Source organism: Furipterus horrens, unplaced genomic scaffold, assembly GCF_987537825.1.
Source record: "Furipterus horrens unplaced genomic scaffold, mFurHor1.1.pri manual_scaffold_3, whole genome shotgun sequence".
Lineage (NCBI taxonomy): Eukaryota > Metazoa > Chordata > Mammalia > Chiroptera > Furipteridae > Furipterus > Furipterus horrens.
In genome coordinates, this window is record NW_028327173.1 from 194,630,622 (window position 1) to 194,644,892 (window position 14,271).

The 14,271-nt window shown below is 37.6% G+C and overlaps 1 protein-coding gene across 5 annotated transcripts in view; it reads left to right on the forward strand.

Annotated features, from left to right (window-relative positions):
* Positions 1-13,852, forward strand: part of NRXN3 (neurexin 3) — a 1,415,138-nt gene extending 1,401,286 nt beyond the window's left edge. For all 5 annotated transcript variants that reach the window (XM_090271249.1, XM_090271250.1, XM_090271251.1 and 2 more), the window contains one exon: positions 13,108-13,852. In XM_090271249.1, coding sequence (XP_090127375.1) covers positions 13,108-13,409 — 302 coding nt within the window. In that variant the 3' untranslated portion in view covers positions 13,410-13,852. The remainder of the gene's footprint in view (positions 1-13,107) is intronic.
* Positions 13,853-14,271: the final 419 nt, after the last annotated feature.

Below are 14,271 nucleotides of genomic sequence, written 5' to 3' on the forward strand. Positions count from 1 at the left end.
CCCCAAGGGTTAAGATGAAGAACAGGTGACTTATATGAAGTCATGTGGTTTGATGGAGGGAAAGAGCTCACATCCTTGTTCATGTTCCTGCCACTAAATGAGTATGTACTTATAGGGACAAATATAAATAATACCTCTTCAGAGATTAACTATAACCCACAGAGAAGCAAAGTAAAATTATTATAAAGTTAGATGCAGGAATAATAAAAATTCACTGTTAAAAGATGAACTAATCGAGGTTCCCGATTTAGCATTATTGGGGGGAGGGGAGGGACAGAAGTTCAAAAGAAGTAGAATAACAGCTATCTGGGTTTGGGTTTGGGATTGAGGTTATTGTTTGTTTGATACTGAAGCAGATGCTCTATGGATTATCCTTGGTGTAGCACCAACCTCGGTTGTCTGGGACTCAGCCTGTGTTGCATATAAAATCCTCATTTCATAGTTCATCCTGTGGTGTCAGCTTTGAAGACAATAGTAACAAACATTTGAAAAGCCCTTTAGAATCTCTAAGCATTTTCACATTCAAAGTCTCAGTTGCATAAGCCTGCCCTGTGAGGTAGGTTAATTGAACAGACAGTATAATCTCCATATTACACACGAGGAAACAAAAACAGAGATTAACTGGCTTGTTCAATGTCCTAACAAGCTGGTATAGTAGACAGTAAAACCAAGACTGAAACGTAGGTCTCCTGCCCCTGAAACTTCTATCCCATATAAATTTCAGGCACAAGGTGACCACTCTGGCAATATATGATTTTTTAATGCCTTTATGGAAACTATAGTATGTCTAGAGGTAAAAAAAAAAAAAGAAATATATTAATTCATTTACTCATTTATTAGTTCATTCATTGCATGTTTGAATAGTTATTATGTTTCAGTTGATAAGAAAAATAAACATAAAAAGACTCCTTGTCCTAATGTTTTTAGAGTGTAATTGAAACAGAATAAAACAAAGTGCATTGGAGTGTTGTAGCCATAGAAACTTGTGTAGGTTCAGAAAAAGAGTAGAAATTGTGGGATAAAATTACAGGCACAGTTAAAGGTCATGTTTTTATAGGGAAGACATCATTAATTTAAATCTCTTTCGCATCTAAACATTCTCTTTTATCAGTTTTAATTATATGATACTACTCTTTATAATGTTTTATCCATTCTTATCTGTCTTCTTAAGTATGAGAAATTACTCTAAATTGGTCAAGCAAATCATTAGGACAGAAATACATTTCCAATTATTGGACTTGCTGGTGTCCTGGGCTCTCTTTTCCACGTTATAGGTTTAGTTTTTCTCTCTCCTTATTCACTATAACTAGGTGTGAAAACTGAGATTGGGGAAAAAATGCACATGAATTTTTTACTTGGGGGCATTTTTGTTCAGCATTCAAAAGAAAATATTCAACTTGTTATTAAGAAACAAATAGAATGTATGAAGCAGGCTTCACCCCTCCTCTGAGCATCAGTCATGTCTAAGCAAGAGGTTCTGAGAAGTCAGAGTATATGCAGGGCTCATTTTGTAACAAATGAAACATGACATGACAGGAATCCTCATGTTTCAAGAATTCCATATCTATGCTTAGAGTTTCCATTTTTAGTCTAAGCCCAACTGTGATTCACAATTGAGCCATTGATTCTCCCAGAAGAATCTCTCCCTTCATCCCATGGACACATAAATTAACAATTAATGGAATGTTTGTGTACATTTCACAGGAGGGACAGAGGAGGAGGTTTATGCATAGATCTGATGGAAAAATATCAAAATCCTCATTAGATATTGGTTTTCTCCAAACTCCTTTCTTAAATCTTCCTATTTGTTATATTTTAAGTCTTCCCTGGTGTTGCACTCAGACTTCCCAGAAGATTCCCTCCTTTTCTTCTCTCCAGTATTTTCCTTCAGAAATTTACAAATATTTAATCTTATACTAAGTAATTCATTTGGGCTTTCCTCTTCAACCTCACCCATACATTGAAGACTATGCCCTTTAGCAAGCAGGATCCACTCTCTGAGAGAGACGGGTTTGCAGCTTGAGTTACCTGAGTGTGTCATTGGGCTTCTTAAGCACAACCCTACACAGTTTATAAAGTTATTTCTGTGCAGCAAGTGCTTTCTCCAAGATGAATGCTGACCAGTGTAATTCCTTTGGATTGTATTTGATGTTTTTAAAAATGTAATTTTACTTTTAGACACAGTTATTTGGTCATGGTGGGATAAAAATGATCAAATCAAAATATGCTGTTTCAAGCCAAATTATTGTATTATTTGTTCTCAGTGGCAAAAATAATCCTAAAGCATTCTTTACACCCAGCACAGGTGTAGATACAAAACTATGCAGTTACTGATAATGAAGGCATAGTGTACATAGACAATGAAAGATAACAGCAAACCTGTGACATGATTATAAGCTACTAACAATATTATTTTGTATCTTATGTTAGAAACTAAACAAGCTTTGTGCATGTTAACTGATGATTGGCTTATAAAAATGTACATGCACTATATTTTTTCAGTGTTGGCTTCTTCTGAAACTATGGCTTCCATGAGTTTAAAAAATACATATATTATTTTCTGTGAAAAATGACAGCTATAAATTTTGGTACGTTCAATTGTTTAAACCAGTGATTTCAGAATGTAAGTGATGTCCTACTTGTATGAGTTTCAAAACAGGCTATTTTGAAATAGGTAAGTCACTCAATCAGAACCTTAGGTGACCCAAATTGCTGACAGGTCTTCTTCAAAATACCTCTTATTATCCAGGAGTATGCATGTACTGGAAGTATCTTATAAATTTAGTCTCATACGTAGACCAGTTATGTTTCCTACTTTGAGAAATGGCTTGTAATACAAAAGTGGTTCATATAAACATTAATAAAAGTAGCTTTGTTCTACAGGAGTCATTCAGTGCCTTGTGAGGCCATAAGAGTGTTTTATAGGGGATCCTCATACAATAAAATTCAATGTTAAAAGTATAATCAGTCAAAGAATCACCAAAATGGCAACAAGGGTTTTTTTTTTTTCCTAACTATTGGGGATTTTTGGCCACTTCTTAAAACCACGCAGCTGACCTTTGTGAAGTTCCTCAAATAATGATTAATATTATTAAACCAGAGACTAAAAATCTTGGTACGGACTGACCCATGGGGACACATTACTATGATTATTTTAATATAAAATAATAAAAGGGGCGTCTTTAGGGAGCAAATTTGTGGCTCATCCTCACAATTTATTCTATTTGTTAAAGTCACCCCCAAAAAATGTTCTTGGGAGTGATTGGAATTGGCTCTCAGAACCAGGTGCTCTCAAGTGTCTTGCCTTTGTGGTTCGCCTACCCGGGTTTCCCAGTCCTTGGTTGAACATTGATGATCTCACAGGGATATAATATTAAATAAAACTCTTGTGATCTCTTCCAGTGGAGGCCAAGGTCATTTCTAAAAACTCCTTCCACATGTCCTTGTTACAGTATCTTTCCCTGAACCCATACACACACACACACATAGCCAGCCTCTCCCAGCACCTCTCTCCACCTCCCTCTCTCCCTCCCCTCCCCCCAATCTCTTCCTGTCTCTCCTCTACTTTTCTCAGTATGCAGTGAATGGAACATTTTGTTTCCCACATGGTCTCTAGAACACTGGTACAGTTTTCCCAAGTGTACTTCATATAAACCATCCTCATTTCCTGACTATCCTGTAGTTTATAGATACTGATATCCACCATGCTCTTTCAAGTGGAGAGGGGTTTTGATCCTATTACTAAAAATATGGGGGGGGGGTTGCTCTTCCATTTTATTAAGACCCTATTGTAATCCATGGTGCCCTGTGAATTGGGCAAAACCCAAGAACACTCATATGGAACAGTGTTACTTACAACTTCACTACATCTTACAAGATATGCCTTCTTAAGCTATGAATGAATACAAGGTATATTTCCTAGAACAGAACTCATAAACACATGTATATTTTTACATGCATTCCTACAGGCTCTATTTCAACTCCCCTCCCCCAAAACACATACACATATACATTTACATGCTTTTCTTCTTGGAATTGGCAAGAAGGCTTGGGATGTCCTTGGCCCTTACTGGAAGGGCATGAAACTAAAGCCAGTACCTTTCTATCACCCCAAATCGGTTTTGTCTTGCTGACCGCTCCCTACCCCAGCTTGCTGTTCTGTTTTTCTATTTTCCCTAAATGCAACTTACTTTAACCATGTATTAACTTGATTAACCTTCCTACAGTGAAAGGACGATTACCCATTTGTCAGTCTTAGCCACTTCCTTCTCTTTTAAATGTCTACTTATGACGTACATCCAGACTGCACGCCCTTTTTATTTTTTTAAAAGAAGCAAAACCAAATTTAAAAACAATTTAAAGAAAATGCAACATTTCGTTGTAATTTTGGCTATCACCAAAAGGGGAATCAATAAGCCAGAAAATGCAAAGCAAATAAAGTGTCCCCTGACTGCTCTGTCTGTGCCAGTTCAGCGTGTGCATCTGGTTGTTCATCTCTGAAAGTGTGTGATCTATTTTTTTCCTTAAAACTTTGTTTGTTCTTTTCTCCCTTCTTGTTTGGGAATTAAGTGCTTTTTGTATTATATATATCTATCTATATATAAAAATATATCAGTGTGTTTCAACTGCTAGATCTTTATCTTTAGATTTGTTTTTATCCAAAATTATGAGAAAAAAAAGTTATGAATTGTTTTCTGCAATTTTCCCCACTCCCTCTTTAAATGTGGAACAACTTCAGCTGCAGAATCTCACATCCACATCTTTCAAATTAGCCCAGTGGCATTGGGAATCTCACGTACTGTGAGTGGCATGGGGGAAATTGATGACGTCATTCAGACAGGACCGTTTCTATACAGGGAAGTGATTACCAACCAAACATGGCAAACAGCCTCCCTATACAACTTGGCCTTTCTATCACCTCTGCAGATTTCTGACCTCTTTCCCTAACTCTAGATGGGGCTGTGTGGCTGTCGATGAAGTTGTTCAACCTGAGTGCATAAATCTAGTCTCCTTGTTTTTGCTTTTAACCTTTTGATCATTATTAGTAGTAGTATTATTTTATGTACTTTGGCTATTTTCAGTAGGAGGAAAAAGTTTAACTGTTTTTATTATTTGTAAATTTTAATGAAATTGTAATGATTTTTTGGAGTAATTGCATGTTGAAGAAGTTGCAGCTTAGGGTGTGTGAGATTGTCAGTGTTAGAGTTCTGTTCTTTATTTCTGTAGATGGGCATGTGTAGGCTCATTTGTTTTTGTATATTGCCCATCCCTTCCTTACAGCCAGAAGCTCTAATGCAGCTAGATCACTTCGTGCCGCCCTTACATGGACATGGCGACTCACTTACACATTTACTCCCATCATCTTCATCTCTTGTGTAATTCACTCATAGAAACGACCCTACCTTCTCTGCACCCTTCCTTCCCATCCCCCTCCTTTCTTTAGCATTGTTCAAATGTATGTGCTGTCATCCATCCCCTTAAATTAAAGAAAGTCTAATACTCGTCAAAAAGACAAAAATTTAGAAATTAAATATATATCTGAGTACCTATAACAATGCAGAAATTTATCCCAAGCCCTCTAGATTCATAGATATTTTAAGGCAAATTATAAAAGTAAACAGGTTTTTTTTTTTTTTTAAGATTTTGAAATCATTGCAATTGGGATTATTTCAAATTTAAAATGGATGCCCTCCCAAGAACCTTGAAGTAAAAATTTGTTGAAGTGCAGATTTTTTTTTCTTTTTATGTTATGTGGTGTGGATGTATGTGTTGTTGCCTCCCTGTATCATCCTCTGTTGTAAATTATATATTTGAAAAATTAGACATTTTGCTCAAAAGGTTTTTTAAGAAATGACAACAAAAAAAGCGAGTTACAAGAATGTGGCAATTCTATTTGTCCAAGAGCATTCTTACACAACTTTCTTTTGTAAATTTTTCTTTCATGCCAAAAAACATGCGGGCAATTTGTTGATGTAAGTTGACTAAATTAATATGGTATGCTTTTTCTTATTTAAATTATGTTGTCTATATGGAAATTATTTCTGTCTTTGTTTTTCAAAAACAGCCTCTAGTTTTTATTTGCTTTTACTTTCCTTTCTGTCCTTATATTATGAATGCCTTGTTGATATTATTTGCTCTCCTTCCCTCTAGTTTACTTTGGTCCTGAAGTTGTTTTTATTTTCTCCAATATGATTTTGAAGACAACAGTAAATATTTGATTTCATTTGTGTCTATTTGCTTAACTTTCAGTGTTATGTTTTGTGCTGAATTGCTTCTAATAATCAATGTGAATCCTACTTTTGGTAGAAGAGGGTGGGTAAATTGTTTTTAGCATTCAAAGCAAGCCCGGCCTCTTTGCCTGAATCAGCTTTAAAGCCTTGAAGGTAATGGTAGACTCTACAATGGGATACTAAATTAGGTACAGCCTACAGGAGGCCTGCACCCCAGAAGAAAATGAATTAGCTCCACATGTTATCAGTTGTAATTGCACTTTAATTTAACTCTATTGAAATAATTCTGGAAATCAGTCTTTTTTTTTCCTTCTGCAAAGGGGAAATAAGGTACTCTCAAATGATTATGGTGAGTTTTGTTATCCAGGATTAGACCCTCACATTCACCACAGGCTACAACATCAATTTCACTGAGAATAAAGACATCAAGAATCTCAGGTGTTTAAAGTGTTGTCCTATGATAATGATGCCTTCCTTCTGGTGAAACACACACACACACACACACACACACACACACACACACACACACACAGAGAAGGCACACAATTCTCTCTCTTCCTCTCTCCTTTTCCTTTCTAATAAGTTTCCATTTCTCTTGAGGATTTAATCAGGTAAGCTTTAAAAGGATCCTAAAATTCTACCAAGAAGAAATATGATGATTTTCACACCTGAAGTTCTATTTAGGCAACTTTTCAGGTAGGTGTGGCCATTTTATATGACTCTAGGGTGAGACTATCCCTTGATCTTAAAGGTTTTTAGATGTTGCCTTTCTGGACTTCAAGAAACATAAGAACGGTAAGAAGTACTCTACAATTTTTAAGTAAAGAGGTTACTTATTTCACTTTAATTGTCAATATTAGGGTTATCTGAAACTGTTATAGAAATATCTAACTGAATGAAGGATAACAGATATGTTTCCAACCTAGTAGTTTTAATGAGTAGGCCTTTCTCTACCTAGGTCTATGTGATTTTATAATGTTTGATATGTTGGATGATATTTTAGGTTCAAAACTAAGAACTGCCTAAATGGGGTGTTATTTTACCTAATTGGATTGAAAGCTTTTATTTTTGTTGAGGAAGCTATCTATAAGACCATTTATTAAAGGATAATTTTTTTAATACAAGCTCATTGAATTATAATAAGTCATTCCTCAAATTCTGCATTGAAAACAGCTTAAATAATCTAGATTCTCTATTATCATACTTCTACTTTAGCATGAGGCTACTATATATTTAAAGAAATTCTCAGAAGAAGTGTTCAATGGTTTCAGTAGTTGTAAGCCTAAAATATTAATAGAAATTATACTAGCAACTAGCATTTTGTAGTAGCAATAGGCTCTGTGTTAAATACTTAACATGCATTATTATTATTATTATTATTCCTATTAGTGGTGTGGGGTAGGCTGTGTTGTTATTTCCATTTTACAGACATTCGAAGCAATTTGATCACCCTCATATGGCTATTAAGCCCCAGAGCTGTGCTCTTGACTTGAGTTTGGGTGTCTCTAAAGGCAAAGCTCTAAATCAATAAGCAAATGAAAAATTCCACTTGACAGTCCTTATTTTACAATGGATAATGATATCAAGGGGCTTGGGTTCAGCTTACCTGGGCATATGTTGAAAAACAGAATCTGTAGCCTTAGGAAATCAGATGAGCTGGGGGGTTAAAAGGTCCTACCTAAAGATTCTCATCTCATGAAAGTGTGAGTTAAGCCCCTTTGAGACACTTGAGTTTTTTCTGGTGTCCTCCCCAGGTACTTGCCATATTTGTCTGTGGCTATTTTTTTCTGAAGGTGGATGGAGAACAAGTTTATGGTTACAAACTTTGGGATATTTATTTATGTGCTGCAAGCACACACTCCTGTGGCACCAAAAACCTAAATAAAGATCATTCGATAGCTTATTTAGTGGGAAAAGGATCATTTCTCCCCATTATATGTGAACTTCCCAGCAGAGAATTAGAAAAATACAAATAAGACATGAGGTAAAGAACCTAAATATACATAAAAGAAATTCACGGAATTGGAGCATGGTGTCCTCTATCATAGCTAGCTCTCCAGTGTCTTTGTTTTGCTGTTTTTGTGACTTCTTAAACTCAAATATCTCCAGAGAGGCAAGGTTAGAGCCACATGGAAACCCCCTGCTGCTCTTCTTGTTTTTATAGATGACCCACTACATTCACTATCACCTACAACATTCTCACAGTTCAGGAGAGGTCTATTAAATTTTTAATCCACTGTCTTTTCAGTGGCAGAGAGCCCCTTTTGCTGGATATGAGCCCTAGACACATGAATTATATATCTATAAATACACTCATAAAGCAAAAAAGCAGGGCAGCCTTCAGGGCTAAAATAGATCTTTTATATCCCCAGTGATCTCTTGTTTAAAGAAAAGCACAGCCCTGTCAAAAAAAAAAAAAGGTGTGTGGGGGGGTATATATTCCCACTTTAAAATGATAACTTTAAGGAATATTCATCTTATTCCAAACCAAAAAAAATTCTAGAGATAGAATAGGAAATTAGAGTTTTGGTGAATTGTAGGTTTTGTGTGACTCTGCCTGTAACCCCTTATGACTTCAGGGTTGCTGCTTCTGGGTCTGCTTTTGTTAACATAGACATCTGATAGGATCACTGACTTTGTAATCTTTGGGCAGTGAGATAAAAATATTATCAGCTGCTCCAACATTTCTGAGTATAGTCACTTCGGATTGAAGCAAACATAAAGTCTTAAATAGGCATCCACATTCTAAGTAATTTCTATTAAGGTTCTAATATTGAGAGAAATACATCCCTCATCTCTTCATCTCAAACAGTGTGTTCCCATGGATGCCTCAGGATATTATAATCATCTTAACTCTTAAAGGTGGAATTTGATATTAAATTTGATTGTATACTGTAACTCATATACTTGTCCCAGGCACCGTCCACAATTTACAGTTACCTAAAACTTTCCACTATTTTCACTGTAGTTTTTATTTGTAATAATGACCCCCATATCCCAGTTGACTCTCTTTTAAGCTAAAGACACTCTTCCAAGTCCTTGAGATTCCAGGAAATGGGTTTCTGAAAGCTTCTACCATTTCACTAATTACATACCACTGAATTTGGGCTCAAATTTCCCTTATACTGGGTATCACTTATCATTTTGATCACTGCTACCAGGATTAAAAAACAAGTGGCAAAGAAAACTGAAAATTAGTGATTTGGGTAGCCTCTGTTATTTAAACTCTGCAATAGCATCCCCATCACTCAAGTTTTGCAATAAGCTCTTATCCTTTCACTTAGGGGCTTACCAACCTTTTAGAAGCTCTTTATACATTTGTGAGCTTCAAGATCTGCTTTCCATCCCATCCTGAAAAGGATGTTTTTTAATGGTTATAGCGTTTTTTGTTTTTTGTTTGTTTTTTGGTAATTCAAGAGAAATGCTCACCTTAAGATGTTAAGGTGTTGAATGAGAAAGGACTACCAAAGGAGAGTGGGAGTGATTCAACTGCAGAGTGAGCAGTTTGTAGATTTTGTAGATCTTTAGCAACAGAGACACCTGGAAGCTTTAGCTAAGATTGAAAAGTGGGGGAGGAGGAGAACAGGCAAAGTTAAGACTCCAGTGTGTGTCACAGATGGCACACTAAAATTGCAAATGAATGCCACTCTGTAATCATGAAAGCAGTGATCTTATCTCATTTAAAGGGACACTGGCATCCTACTTAACAATTTGCATTTATATTTGAATGAGGTGCGCTGGGTCTTTGCCTCCCAGCAAATCCATTATTCCTTGTCCCTTATCCCAATTTCCTCTCTGCTTAATAAAGCAGAAGGGGTAGATTGTTATCACAGCCCTAAGGAACAAATGACTTTCAGTGTTTGTGCCTGAAAGGAACACATATGCTAAGCTTTTGTTCTAGGTGAGAGAGGTAAGAACTGTCTTGTTCTTGTAACATCATCCCTGAGTAATCTTTAGGGAACCTTTAAACAGATTGCATGAGCCTTCACTTCTCCCTCCTCACTGCTCTTCTTTTATTCAAACACTGCTCTTTCCCATACAGCACCTTAAATATAACACTCGGGACCCTGTGCTAGACGAATAAGGAGAAAAGTTAGCCCAGGGTTGGTTTTATGACTGGCTTACCTTAAGGGAAATGTGCTCCAAATCCCATTTATAAAAACTAGCAAATGTGTGTAAATTATGCATTAAATAAGTTGCAGGGCATATGAATTATATATGTTCACAATGTAAAAAATAAGCATTCTGGTCCAGTAGAGCAAGTCTGAAGCTTTGACAGAACCACAAAAATCATTTTGTTCAATACTTTCAAACCCCAACACCAGAGGAGAAGCCTGGGTGTAGAGTACAACCCAAAATATCATTCTGAGATTCTCAGAAAGGTTCTTGTTTTATTTCCCCACAACGGATAACATTATCGAGTAGGCCAGAGATGATGGCGCAATACTCTATTGTCTCTTGCCTTTCAAATGATTCTCATTACGTACATTATGTACATTATTGCTCAATTTCTCTCTGTGTAACCCAGTGTTAAGGCTAAGTAGGGAAGGAGGAAAGGCTTCTGATGCGGTTACAAGCAGGTCTTCTCAGGTGCTAGGAAGGTTGCAATAGGCTTCTTCTCAGGAGACCCTTCTCTTAGCACACCTAAAATCTGGACACTTTAGATGCCAGAGTTTCCACTGAGGCACAAGAAATGTTTAAAGTTATAAGGTGTTGGAAGCAGAGTAGGGAGTTCTAATTTGTGAGTCAGTTTTTATAGGAATAACCTTGGAAGACTGTAAGCTCAGAAGCATGTCCACCTGGAGTGTCCCTAGAATTTTGCAGTACTGACCCACAGGTCTGGGTTTGTCACCAATAGGGACACCTCAGCAAAGTCATATCTGATAACAGATACTTAAACACCAACCATCCCATCAGCACAAAGTTACCACTGAGGGCAGAACACACAAGAACATTGTCCCTGGTTGAGAACATAGAGACCTAGCTCTCAGAAAGAGACTTTCAGTAATATTGTATCAGCATTTCAACGGACTGACTAACCAGGACAAGGGAACATCATACCATTCTTGCTGGAGGATTTTTAAAAACAGTAGTTGAAATCAATATTTTGGACAAAAGTCAATGAACTGTGACTTCTTGAGATTCTTCCTCTGTTTAAAAAATAACACTGTAAAGAAACATAGCAGAGACCCTGATGACTTTTCTTACATACATGAGTAATAAGCTTGGTTCTACAGTTAGGTGAGTAACACCCACCACAGAATATTTGGAGTACTCGTGATCTGCAAGGTGCTCTGACTTAGTGAACTACCTGAATTTTCTTTTGTGACCTAGTCAGCATGTTTATAAATGTAGTAAGTAGTGTCTGTGGGTAAACTGATATATTTTTGCCATTCTGGTTAAGAATCACTGATTTTTGAAACTCATTTCGGAATCTGTAAGTTTCCAGTAAGTCATAACTGTTTAGTCAGGGTGTTTTTAAAATCTAAGATCCAGCTCAGAATATTTTGCATATAGAATAAAAATAATACATTAACATAGTATTAGACCAATGCAGAGGAGTTGCCATTTAATAGGTGAATTTCTGGAAAAGCATAGTCAAAGTGGATTTGTTATATGAGCAATTTTAACCTCTTATGATTTCCCCTCACTTAGCATATAGTAAATGAAGACTGCACTTGATAAATGTGAAACAAAAGGTAGTATCTTGAAATATTAAAGGCATGTCTTTTATGTTCCTTGGTCTTGGGTCTCAGTGACATGGGGAATATGTCATTCTCATCCTCATGGGAACAAGTAAGTAGAAGCCCTAAAAGGCAATTAAGAAATGTTATGGTTCACAAATTAATCACATGCATGTCTGCATGTACACGCACACAGACACACATATTCACACACAATTTTGATAGCCAGTCAGTAATGACAACAGTCTAATTGAACGTCATCATCCCATAAGCAAATCCTGGAAACAAGCCTGTTTGAATTCTATCTAAATAATTACTTGAGAGTATCTTTAAAATCTGCACCCCTGCCCCAGTCTATAGATTTTAGGTTTTGGTGGCAGAGGCATATAATGGGCTCTAAATCAGCATAGAATGTTTTGGCCGCCACCAGAAAGGATCCATATGTGGACTCAGGTCATTTTATTGTCATTTCTGATGCATGACCTATGAACTCCACTCATTGAAAGTGATTGAATTGTGTTTATCTACAAATATGCTAATTCTGTGTTTCTTTTTCTTTTCAATCCCAGGAGGTGAATTAGTTATCCCTCTTCTTGTAGAAGACCCTTTAGCTACCCTTCCTATTGCTACTCGTGCACCTTTCATTACACTCCCCCCTACCTTCCGCCCCCTCCTCACCATTGTTGAGACCACCAAAGATTCCCTGTCCATGACCTCTGAGGCGGGGTTACCTTGCTTGTCGGACCAAGGCAGCGAAGGTTGTGATGATGATGGCTTGGTGATATCTGGGTATGGCTCAGGGGAAACCTTTGACTCTAACCTGCCCCCTACTGATGATGAAGATTTTTACACCACCTTCTCCTTGGTAACAGATAAGAGTCTTTCCACTTCAATCTTCGAAGGTGGCTACAAAGCACATGCGCCCAAGTGGGAATCCAAGGACTTTAGACCTAACAAAGTCTCCGAAACTAGTAGGACTACTACCACATCTTTGTCCCCTGAGCTGATCCGCTACACAGCTTCCTCCTCGTCTGGGATGGTGCCCAAATTGCCAGCTGGCAAAATGAATAACCGTGATCTCAAACCCCAGCCTGACCTAGTCTTGCTTCCGTTGCCCACTGCCTATGAGCTAGACAGCACCAAACTGAAGAACCCACTAATTACTTCCCCCATGTTCCGTAATGTGCCCACAGCAAACCCCACGGAGCCGGGAGTCAGACGGGTTCCGGGGGCCTCAGAGGTGATCCGGGAGTCGAGCAGTACGACAGGGATGGTCGTCGGCATTGTGGCTGCTGCCGCCCTCTGCATCTTGATCCTCCTGTACGCCATGTACAAGTACAGGAACAGGGACGAAGGGTCCTATCAAGTGGACGAGACGCGGAACTACATCAGCAATTCGGCCCAGAGCAATGGCACGCTCCTCAAGGACAAGCAGCAGAGCTCGAAGAGCGGCCACAAGAAACAGAAAAACAAGGACAAGGAGTATTATGTGTAAAAAACGACACCGCTACCAATACCTGAATTGAAAATACAGAATTATTTCTATATCAATATGCACAGTTTTGGAAAAAGAGATTTCGCGGATGTCAGAACTATGCTAATGATGAAATGGGGTCTATACCATGGCTATGGTGGGGAAAACCATTTCTAAAGGGACACACACCAAGATGTACCTACCTATCTACAGTTTAGCCGTGGCTGCTTTGATTCAGTTATTGCCCGGAGACAAGAAGTTCTTTCTGCCCTGCTGTACCATAAAGCACACACTCTGTGCTCCGGAGCACCAGGCGGCTCCTCGCATCTGCGAACTTGGGAGCCGCTTCTCTTGAGGACCTTTCACCCAAGGTAGAAGACTTCACGGCTTACTTGTTCCATAACTCCAAGTGAGTCTGTAACAATGTATGTGAAGCTTGACTGTAACAATGTTTTTTTTTTGTTTGTTTGTTTAATTATGTAAAAAACAAAAAAGAAAAAGAACAGAAAAAAGTTAAAAACAAAAACAAAAACAAAAAAAACCCACCCTTATCTGGTTTCCGGCCAGTGTGTGTAACTTTTCAAGATCTGAGGGGAAAAAATGGCTTTTGGGTTTTTGTTTATTTTTTTGAGAATGACTGGACATACATTAAGAAGAAGAAAAAAAAAAATCTCAGAAAACTAAAGTGAGAGAGACTATTGCCATATGAACTCAAAAGCTACCATGGTGTTCACTCTACATATCAGGTTGTGGTGTTTTTAGAATCTGTTGTTTGTTTCCTATATGATGCTTTGCTGAACACATAGCAAAATCATGTGATGGACGAGAATATTGGTTTGAAAGCTGGTCCCTCAGGATCAAATTCCAGAATTTGCCACCCAAA